Source organism: Adiantum capillus-veneris, chromosome 16, assembly GCF_014529385.1.
Source record: "Adiantum capillus-veneris isolate H3 chromosome 16, ASM1452938v2, whole genome shotgun sequence".
In the NCBI taxonomy this organism is placed as follows: domain Eukaryota; kingdom Viridiplantae; phylum Streptophyta; class Polypodiopsida; order Polypodiales; family Pteridaceae; genus Adiantum; species Adiantum capillus-veneris.
Genome location: NC_140946.1, coordinates 76139947 through 76150761, shown reverse-complemented (window position 1 = coordinate 76150761; position 10815 = coordinate 76139947). Strand labels below are relative to the sequence as shown.

General features: G+C 41.2%; 1 protein-coding gene across 1 annotated transcript; it reads left to right on the top strand.

Annotated features, from left to right (window-relative positions):
* The first annotated feature begins 801 nt into the window (after window positions 1–801).
* LOC147439300 (uncharacterized) lies at window positions 802–1458 on the top strand. The gene has a single exon (XM_086483998.1). The coding sequence runs from the start codon at window positions 802–804 to the stop codon at window positions 1456–1458; it is 657 nt and encodes a 218-aa protein (XP_086340124.1).
* Window positions 1459–10815: the final 9357 nt, after the last annotated feature.

The window sequence follows — 10815 nt, the reverse complement described above, 5'->3', positions numbered from 1 at the left end:
TCAAGGATTTTAGATCGGGAAATAAAAGAGATTACTGAACGAAGTAAGGTTGTCTTCAGTAAAGGTGAAGGGGATCAGATGCAGATCCTCAACTATGATGAATTTTGGGAGCATATTTCTGCAAGAAATAAAGACAAAGAAAATGCCAAGCTAGAATCTGTTATTGATGCATGTCTTCTAGAAGATGAGACATTATTGCATGCAGATGATGATTTCATAGTAGATAGTGTTTATGATCGATTGGGATTTTCTTCTTTATTCCAAAGCAGATATGACTCTATGGATGCTAAGCAAGCAGTCATATCCTCTCAAAGTGACATAAATGAGAAAGCAGGTTTCTCAGAGCCAGTACATGCTTTGCATACAAGCATAGTTGCTAGCAGTGATCAAGAAACATGTTTTTCAGAGTCAATATGTGATGTGGATGCCCATTTGGAGTGCTCTTTGGGTATAGAACATGAAGAGAATGCTTATGCAGCATTACATGCAAAAGAAATTATTTTGGATGATGCTATACAAGTGGCTGCATTTCAGGACACTGGTGATGATGTAGATGTATTTGATGCTCAACCATATGTATTTGATGTGAACCAAGACAAAGATTATGATTATGGAGATGCATATTCAGAGGGGGTGATGGATGATGATCATTCTATGACTGCTACAGGTTATAGGGTTTGCTATGATGATGCTATGAAAAAAGAAATTGATGCTATCTTTGTAATGCATGCTGAGACTTGTGCTATTGAAGTGGAAAGATATTTGAATGGGAGTGTGAAGCTGCCAGAACAATTTGTGCCTATGTATGAAACAAGCGATGAGGTTTCCTGTGATAATACTCAGAAACTAGGTGGTTCTTCCAAGGAGGAAGATATGGAGCTTATGGATCTACTTGATGATGCGCTAGAGGAATTTCGAGTTCCTTGTGACAAGAGCAGTGAAGAACATCCTGCAACATATGATGAAGAGCTTATGTCTCTTTTGGATGAGGCTCTAGAGAAGTTTGTGCCTAATATAGAATCCAGCCATGCAGCGTTTGTGGTATCAAATGAAGTGATGGAATTCAATGACTCACAAATGCAGATTGATATTTTGGAAACCATAGTGATTGAATTGATTTTGCCTCTGGGTTCTGCTATGATGGGAATTTGGGACTTTTTGCTCCTATGCTATGAGAAAGTTTGTGGAAATGAAATATACTTGAAATATGACCATCCATTGCCTTATGACCCAGGAGGCTATCATGCTAGTTATGATTCTTGGCAGTTACTATATATGCCTTATGACCCAGGAGGCTATCATGCTAGTTATGATTCTTGGCATTTACTATATATGCCTTATGACCCAGGAGATTATCATGCTAGATTTGATTGCTGTCAGTTACTATATATGCCATATGATCCAGGCGGTGTTCATGAATATTTGTGGGCTAATTTATGTTTATGCTTTATTGAGTGAAATTTCTTGTACATTCCCTATGATCCTGGAGGATGGTGCAAATTTTTAAAAGGAATGCTCACAGTGGGGCAGATGATTGGTTTCCCATTTGATCTCGAGGGGCTACTAAAGTGCCATTTGCAAATTTGAAGAGTACCAGCTATCTGATGTAGCAGGTTGCATGGTACAAGGTTTTTGTTTTCTAGATTATGCCGAGTCAAAAGAGTTTTTGGTTATGCAGTCAATAAGATTACATGGCTGGCTTCCAGCTGACTTCTTTGGACAATTGATGAAGTGTCTTCACATCTATTGAGTTGGTTCTGCTAACAAAACTTGAAGTAAAGGACTTGACGGCCATTCCGTGTGCAGACAGAGTAAGGCATACTTGAGCTTGACAAGGTTCCTTAAGAGAGAGCTTAATGGTCAATCCGTGTGCATCATTAACTGGAGCACTTGAGTCTGCGGGGTTCACTAAGCAAGTTATCCATGATTGAATGCTTTGAAGATACGGTATATACAATTCAGAGATTTTTGATGGACAGCTACCTAATGATTAAGCTAGAACATTGATGATAGGGTATAAGCCTTGATTCATCTATCATAAGTTTACCAGTTATGTGAGTCTGTTGATGATGGAAAAGAGCTTAAGGTACCTGTAGCAGATGCAGATTGAAGTGCTATTGGCACAGACCGGAGGCTATGCAGGTTCAGAGGGGGTGAATGTCGTGCAACTCCGCTACCATGAAGAGAAAAAGAGCAGAGAAATGCAAGCTAAGCTTCTTTGAAGCCTACATATTTAGTGAGCAGTGATCAGGGCTTGATAACAGGTCAAGTTTAATGAGTAATGTATGCCAGATGCGGCTTGAAAGGGCCAACAGATGTCTCAATGATACCAAAAATGATTATGATTGATGTCAGAACAGATGGAAGATTATGATCTAAAACTGCAATGCTTGAAGTGCTCTATCGGCCTATCTTTACGGCTCGTCGATTGGAGCTACGGTGAAGAAGTTATGGCAGTTTAAAGTTCAAGTCGATTGCGGATCCGTACCGTATTGGGCAACTGCATCTGAGGTGACAAAAATGAAATGAATGCATAGGACTAAAGTGCTCACTTTGTGGAACGCGTCGGTCTTTTCAGATCAGTGATCGGAGTTACGGTTGCCAAGTTATTGGCCGTTAAAGATTCACCGAGGGCCGTTTCCGCACCAGTCCGGTCCGCTAGGTCGGTGTGCCGTCTGGGATTTTTATAGCCTCAGCAGGGTTTGTATGCATTTTATGCAGTTTGAGAGTTCTACAGGAATTTACGGCTCGTCAGATATAGTCTAGGTTGATCAGATAATCTAGGATTAAGGTCGGTGTCAATTGTCGACGCGACTAAACTGGGCAACTTTTGGCATTATTTGCAATGTTGTTATGAGCATTAGAATTCACAAGAAGCTACCATGCCTCTTATGGGTGATGACCTTCTGCTTTCTTGAGAGTCTTGCCTTGCCCAATATTGTAAAGAGTGGCGCCTTTATGGAAGCATCATATGCGTGCCAAATGTGGTTATGTGTGCCATTAGTTACGAAAGCACAAAAAGATGTTGATGAGCTCATTGTTTGAAATGACGACTCATGGAGTGCATTGAGTGCATGTGTCTTGGCCGAAATGTATACCAAATGTGGTGCCCTACAAGGGCATTAAGTCGGCCGCCCGCCCAAAGGCTCAGTGAAAGGCCGCCCACTTGAGGGTTTTATTGAGTGTGTGAACAAAAGGTATAAAAAGAAAAAGCAATGGCGTGAGCAGGAGGGCGCAGGCAACACGGGGAGAGGTTGGGATACTCGCGCAGGCAGCATGGATGCTCTGATGAGCGCGAGCCAGAGACGAGAAAGAGAGAAGACGCCAGGGCGAATAATTTTGTCAGTGGTCCAGCCGCATTCCGTGTGCCTCGACATTCAACCTGTCACATCATCAAGCCGTGTCCCGCGCCACGTCAACCACGGCGCCGTGACTGATGGGCCGAGGCAAAAATTGGGGAGGGGGTCTATTTTAGGGCAGTATGAGCGAAGATTAAGAGTATGAAGGAGATCAACGAGCAAGGCAAGAGGAAGGCAAGCTCCTTCCCTTGATCTCGAAGCCAACCAAAGAGAAGGCGAGCTTTCTCTCTCACTCTCCAATCCAAGCTAAGGACGAGCTTCTCTCTTGATCGGCAATCCAACCAAAGCAAAGGAGAGACTCTTTCTCTCTCTCTCGAGCTTGAACGAAGAATAAGGGCTACCAAAGCAAAGAGGCATAATGAGGAGAAGATAAAGGCAATTCGAAGCAAGCAAGGAAATTTGTGTGACAAGGGATACTCGAAAAGAGGTAATCAAAGGTATACAGAGCTTGAAGGCAATAATAATCAAGTCGATTAGAGAAGAAACTTGAAGCTTGTAAGCGGTAATTATGGCAGAGTAAAGCATATAAAGCAGGGAGCATGAAAATTGAAGCAGCAAATAGAATTGAAACTTGCAAATTCCAAGGTAATTGAAGCAGATAATTCAAAGACAGTATAAAGCGACAGGAGGACATTTCCACAACCATCATCATATAGAGATTGAATTAACATTCTTTTAAGTCCGGTGTCGTTAACGGCCTGGTTAATTCTGTAAAGCGGAAGCCTAAACTCCTAGTTAGCAGATGATCCAAGTTACGGTGCTGTTAACAGCCCGCCTTGGCATAAGGACTAAGTTGTACTCAAAGTAATATTCAATTAATTGATGATTGCGGTGATTGGCAGAGCTATCATTGTCTCTTGTTCTCTCTCTTTCACACCTCCCACAGCCAGAGGCCCGGCGACTGCCCGGCTCACGTAGCGAACACATATCCCCCGACAACGACTAGACAAAGGATCATTCAATTTACTGTCATGCAAAGTGCACCAGCCATTTTGGCATACCTCTAGCCTGCTCATTTTCAGCCCTTTCCTCATCAAGTACATCATGTACATCTGCATCAGTAATAGGCTGATCTGTAACAGCCTCATTGTAAATTACATTCGTATTTCCACCACTGAGAAGAGGCAACAAAGTGTCATAAATGTCCTATGAGCTTACATTACTGTCTCTAGTACATGACAGCAAGGGCTGAACAGAATCTTCCACAAACACTACATCCCGTGAAACCAAAATACGCTTTGTTTGCGGATGATATAACCTGTAACCTTTGCTTTCAGCACTATAACCAACAAAAATACATTTGACAGCCTTATCATCCAATTTTTTGCGCTGTGTTTGTGGCATCAAAGCATATGCCAAACAACCAAAAACACGCATGTGCTCAATAGAAGGCTTTTTATCATGCCATGCTTTATATGGAGTAATAGACTGCAAAGCTTTCGTAGGATACCTGTTAAGTACATAAGTGGCACACATGATGGCCTCAAGCCAAAAAGAATGCGACAAAGCTTGACGTTTGACCATACATCGTGCCATTTCCGTCAGTGACCTATTTTTCCTCTCAGCAACACCATTTTGCTGAGGTGTATAAGGCACTATACATTGATGTTTCATCCCACGACTAGCCAGAAATGCATTAAATTCATGAGACATATACTCTCCCCCTCGATCGGAACGGAGGGTGCCCATAGTACATTTCGAGACATTTTCAACCATAGCCAGAAATTGTTTGAAGCACATAAAAACTTCGGACTTCGCTTTAAGCGAAAATACCCATGCATGCCTGGAGTAATCATCAATGAAAGTCACGAAGTAAAGGTAATTTCCCAAGGACGGAGTTTGCATGGGCCCACAAACATCATTATGCACAAGCTGCAACCTGCATATGGCCCGAACTGAACCATCCTTTGGAAACTTAGAACGCTGCATCTTACCCAAAATACAGCCTTCACAAACATGTTTGACAGGTGCTTCAAGAGGCAGCAAAGAAGCAGCCCTATCAGATTTCTGCAAACGTAGCAAACTGGCAAAATTCATATCACCAAAACGTGCATGCCAAAGTTTTGCATCTGAAATAGCCCTTGAATCTGCAACGGCATTTGCAAAATTTTGTCCACACTTGTCGTACAAAGTCAGCTTATACAGTCCATGGCACAAAAGGCCAAATGCAACAATTTCATCACCAAAACTGAGATCATGAACTGTACATCTGTCATCCACAAAATTGACTACAAGTCCAAGTCTAGCAAGTGCGGATATAGACAAGAGATTCTTCTTGATCCCAGGTACATAAAGTGCATCAACAAGTGTGAAGGAACTGCCATTTGTAGCAGTAAGCACAATCTTTCCAACTCCCTGAACAGGATAAGAGGCATTGTTGGCACAAGTGACTAAATTCTTATGAGGGACAAACTCGAGAGAGGTGAACAATTCACGATGTGAGGTATGTGCTTTGTAGCACCACTGTCAAAATACCACACATGTGAATTTGCAGCAACTGACAAGCATGCATCATGGACAGCAGGATTGTAAGTGCCCTCTGCACTAAAATCCCATTCTGCATCAACATCATCATTACAGTCTCCTTTTACAGAAGACTCAACAATGGCTGCATTTGTAGTGGAACCAGCATTTGCAGTGGAACCACCCTCTTTCTTCTTAGCCTCTTTGGCCTTTAACTTAGGACATTGCTTGATCAAGTGATCATTAGCTTTACAATAATGGCAACACATCTTCTGGTTTCCCTTATCACCAGAATGGCCAGACGAAGTGCTGCCAGCAGAAGCATTAGGAACAAAATTTTTGCCACTCGCAGCAGAACCATAAGAAGCGGCTGCATTACTGTTACCACCCTTTCTTTGAGAAGCAATAAAAGCCTATTCAACTGCACGCTGTCTAGTCGTGTTTTTTCTAGAAAGTGACTCTTGCAATAGCAATGTGCATAATGCATCAAACTTGACAACTTCTGGATTTCCTTGGGTCATAAGTCTCCAAGTACTAGCAAAAGTCTAGTAAGAATCTGGTAAGGCATCAAGAATAGTCTGCACAAGGGAATTGTCTGAAATAACTTCACCTGCAAAAATAAGTTGCTCATTGATATCCTTGACACTAGCAAGGAAAGTGTCCATATCATCTTCCTCATGCATAATCTTCGACTCCAGCTCTTTACGCAGCAAAGCAATTTTAGCCTCATTGCGACTTGCATAAAGACTAGCCAATATATCCCAAGCCGGTTTTCTTGATTTTGCTGAATGGATGTGAGGAACAATGGTGCGCTTCATAGACAATGCAATCAATGCATGAGCCTGCGCATCCTTTACATCCCAACGAGCTTGTTCTGTCGTAGGCAAAACAACTTTAGTAGCAGCAATCCTTGCAGCAAGACCTGCCTGTAGTGGAAATGAAGGCCGAAATGAGCCCGAATCAAAATTCTGAGTAGATTGAGCTCTACGAGCATTCCTGAAACTTTTGTCGACCTGCGAATGCTTGCCAAAGCTCACTGAAATCGGAGAAAGTGAGCAGGCGTGTGTTGGAGCAGCTGGCGACTAAGCCCGGGAGAATGCAACCTAATCTGGTACCAATTTTTGGAATTAGGGTTGCAAAGAAACGCACACAGCTTGGAGAAGATGAAGGAAGCTCAAGGCACACAATAGAGAGTGTGTTACTTAGTGTGCAATGGAAAAGATAGATAGCCATAGAGTGATGGGAGTATATACAATGCTCGGGGGAAAACACTCCTAAAGAGGGAAAAAAATGCCCCGGCGGTCCTAGTGTGTTCACACACATCACTACCACATGTATATGGTAACATCACGATCCATGTTTGGAGCCCAAATTGACTGCTCTTGGTACCATCATAATTAGCATGATTAGGAGGTCATATAGTATCAAAATTTTTGAAAATGGACCTCCGGATTGAAAGCTACGTTAGTTCTGGCACTTTGTCAGAGTACTTGGCAATTTAGGGCTTTTGGTTTGGTTTTTGATATCCAGATTCACTAAAGACCAGTAGACTCCTTGTGATGTCCTCTATCTATGGTACAAGTTTGGTCTTAGTCTGTGACAAAGGAACATGGATTGCGATCCATGTACCTACGTGTCAGATAGTAATGATACTTGACACACAGCTTGCCCTTGGTCTCCTAATCCCTGCTATATGGTTTTTGTGTGATTTGGAATTGTTTGGGTCATGCAAAAGTCAATCCCTAGGTCTGTTTTAGGGTTTTTACCTTGAATTGTTTTTGGCACTTTTGATGAGTTTTTTGGACTTTTTTGACAAAACTCCTTCGGGGACTTTTGTTCACAATGGTCTTTGCTACAGGTTGGAAAAGTTTCTGACCAAAATTTCTCAGGGGTACATGGATCGCGATCCATGTTCTAGCACATTTGGATCTGAATTTTTGGTGTGTTGATAGCTTATGATGTTTGTAGCTTGCTCCACAAATCTTTTTGAATTTGGATTAGTTTTGCCCAACCAAAACTGACTTCTACAGTTTGTTGTGGCAGTTTTGACAATGAACTATTTTTGGCTCTTTTGACCACTTTTTACAACTTTTTTGCATATGGTTCTTTTGGGAAAGTTGTTCCAAATGGTACCAGCTATCTACTGCTCAAATCTCAGTCAAAAAATTTTCAAAAATTTCATGAGGTACATGGATCGCGATCCATATTTGACCTCATTTTGACATGAAACTTGGTCAACTTATAGTCCATGTTATGGTGATACTCTTTCCCAAATCTTTTTGAATTTGGACAATTTCTTTCTAGTCAAAAGTGAGTTTTTTTGTATGCCCTGCGGTTTTTGGCTAGTTTCTGTATTTGGCTATTTTGACACACTTTTTTAAATTTTTTGACATTGTGCCTTTTGGAAAAATTGTTCTAGATGCTATCAGGGATGTACTTGTCAAATGTCAGTCCCAAATGTCAAAAAGGTACATGGATCGCGATTCATGTTTGGCAGCATTTTTTTATGAATTTTGTTATGTTGGTTCTCTATGCCTTGTAGAAGCCAAATCTCACACCTTTTTAAATTTGGATCCCAAAATCTCAAGATTTGTCCAATTTTGTGTCCGAATCCCTGTTTTTGCTGTTTTTGCCCCAACAGTCAATTCTGATGTGATTTTTGAGTTTTTCTTTCAAGCAAACTTGATCAGAGCAATTTCCCACTGATGCACAATATCACTGATCACTTTTTACCAAAAATGGTCTCTAAGATACATGGATCGCGATGCATGTTCCTCCACAAATTCTGGCCAAACTTCCTAGATTACTTCTAGAGAGTTTGCTGATGTCCTTGATCTACAAATTTTTGAATTTGGATCACTTTTGAGGTCTCTACCATCAAATTTTTAGAATTTCAGAGTTATGGTTATTTCGGCCGAAATATGGTTTTCACCCGTTTTTTCCTCAAGCTTTTAGCCCAACTTTGATGATGGTAGTTTCTACTTACCCTACTCCTAAGTACTCAAATGAAACATAAAAATAAAAACAAACTGAACGTTACAAAATAAAGTCAAAACGAAAAACGAAACAGCGCTCTAAAAGCATAGAGAAAATTGAAGAATAAAATGCTTTTGGCTATCTCACTCACAACCCTCTTTACTTCTCAAGAATAGATCTAGCAAGTCCTCGACTTCTAGACTCTATCAAGCACTAAACCCCCTGTCTAGCTGCTTCACTGCTAAAGTGTAAATGGAATGGAGAGACAAATCTTCAAAAAATAATGCTCTAAATACGAACTAGGTCACTCACCATCTAAGGATCATATCCCCGACAACGACGCCAATGTTAGCAGGTTGCCGCGACGGACATCTGCAGCATAGATTTTTGGTACTAACGTAATGTCAATACTCAGGGAAGTGACTCGGATGGAGCACGGAGACTCTTTGAGATCGTCAATCTCAAGAAGTGAACCTTAACAAGCAAACATGCCTACTCAACAAGCAAACGAACACTCAATAATCAAGAAAATCTGCCTATGTCCTTTCTCATAGCTCTAGGTAATCACGCCATTTCGACACTCGAATGGACTCGAAATGCAACGGAACTTTAGGAGGAGGTCTAGGACACCTAGGGGTACTATCCTACCAAGCCTGTTTGCAATCCGACAAGGTACCAAAATCACGATCCATCATGAAAAGGTCCTAAAAATTGCAACAAAACTTGCCAAAAATGTCATCCTATGGTCTAAGAACACTCTCCTATGGTCAAAACGACTAAAAATAGTGATTTAAGCACTCAAATCTGCAAATAAGGCTCACTAACACGTAGTCACAAACCATAGCAAAACCGACAATGCTTACACTAAAATGAGAGAGCAAAGAAAGAGGAAAACAATGCATGTTTCGGAATTGAAAACTAATTACCCATTCATTAACTGCGATGATTACAAGTTGGAGCAGTTCGTAGCTTGAGCGTTCAGAGCTCCCTTCTTCTTCTAAAAGTAAGCCTCTTTTCACATTAAAGTTATTGACCGTTATACCTAGGGCTTTCTAAATGGCCAGTGGCCAGTCCACATGGACTTTTACACTATCATGACAGCATTACAACTCACAGAATTGACCTGCTACTCTAGAATCAGGATTTACACATAGTATTACTACACTAGCTCGGAAAACTAATAGAGTACAAACGTGGTGTCCGGCTACGTGTCCGACCAGTTCGGTGCCCGTTCGATCTATCCTCAAACAGCTTCAAAGAATTCTTTTCTGCTCACAATGGCTTTATTTTTTGGCAGATGGCCTGTGGTAGGCCCCATCATTTGAGTGGATTCCGTGGTCTAAGACACCACTGGATCTGTATTTGAAGCTAACGGTAAGCTCATTACTAAGCGGTAAAAATTACCACTTGTCGATATGTATTTTTGACCTGACTTTGAACCATCTTCATGAGCTATGAAGTACTGATCTATTCCTTTCGTTGCTTATGTAGCTGATTTGGATTTGTGCCATCTACCTTCCACATCTCTGTGGAGACTGCCAAAGTTTTTGTTCATCAGATTGTTTTTTATCAAGTGCACGGTGCCTCGAGAATTGTTAACTTCTAGAAGATCTTGCCTGGACAACATATATATGTCTAACTCAAAACCTAGTTTTAGCTTCATGTACACGGATCCTATACAATCTTCCATTAGGCTTTTTTATGGATTGGCCGTGCTTGTAGCTTCTTCTGCTTCCACAACCTGTATTGTTGGACTTTTTAGGGCATCTTGCTTGGACTTTAGATAGTAATTTTTTGCATCATCCATATAGCATGGAAAATCTTTGAAATGATCGATCAGCTCTAGCATGACGCTAGCTGGTTTGATTGTCATTAGTGAGCATGAAGCCCCATTATAGTTGCTTTGACTAGCCATTGTCTCCATTGACTGTGTCTGCATCCTCTGCTGCTCCATTCTTCTTCTTGGCCTGTTAAGCACTTTATTCTTTTTATTATTAGCCTCTCCCATGAATGACCT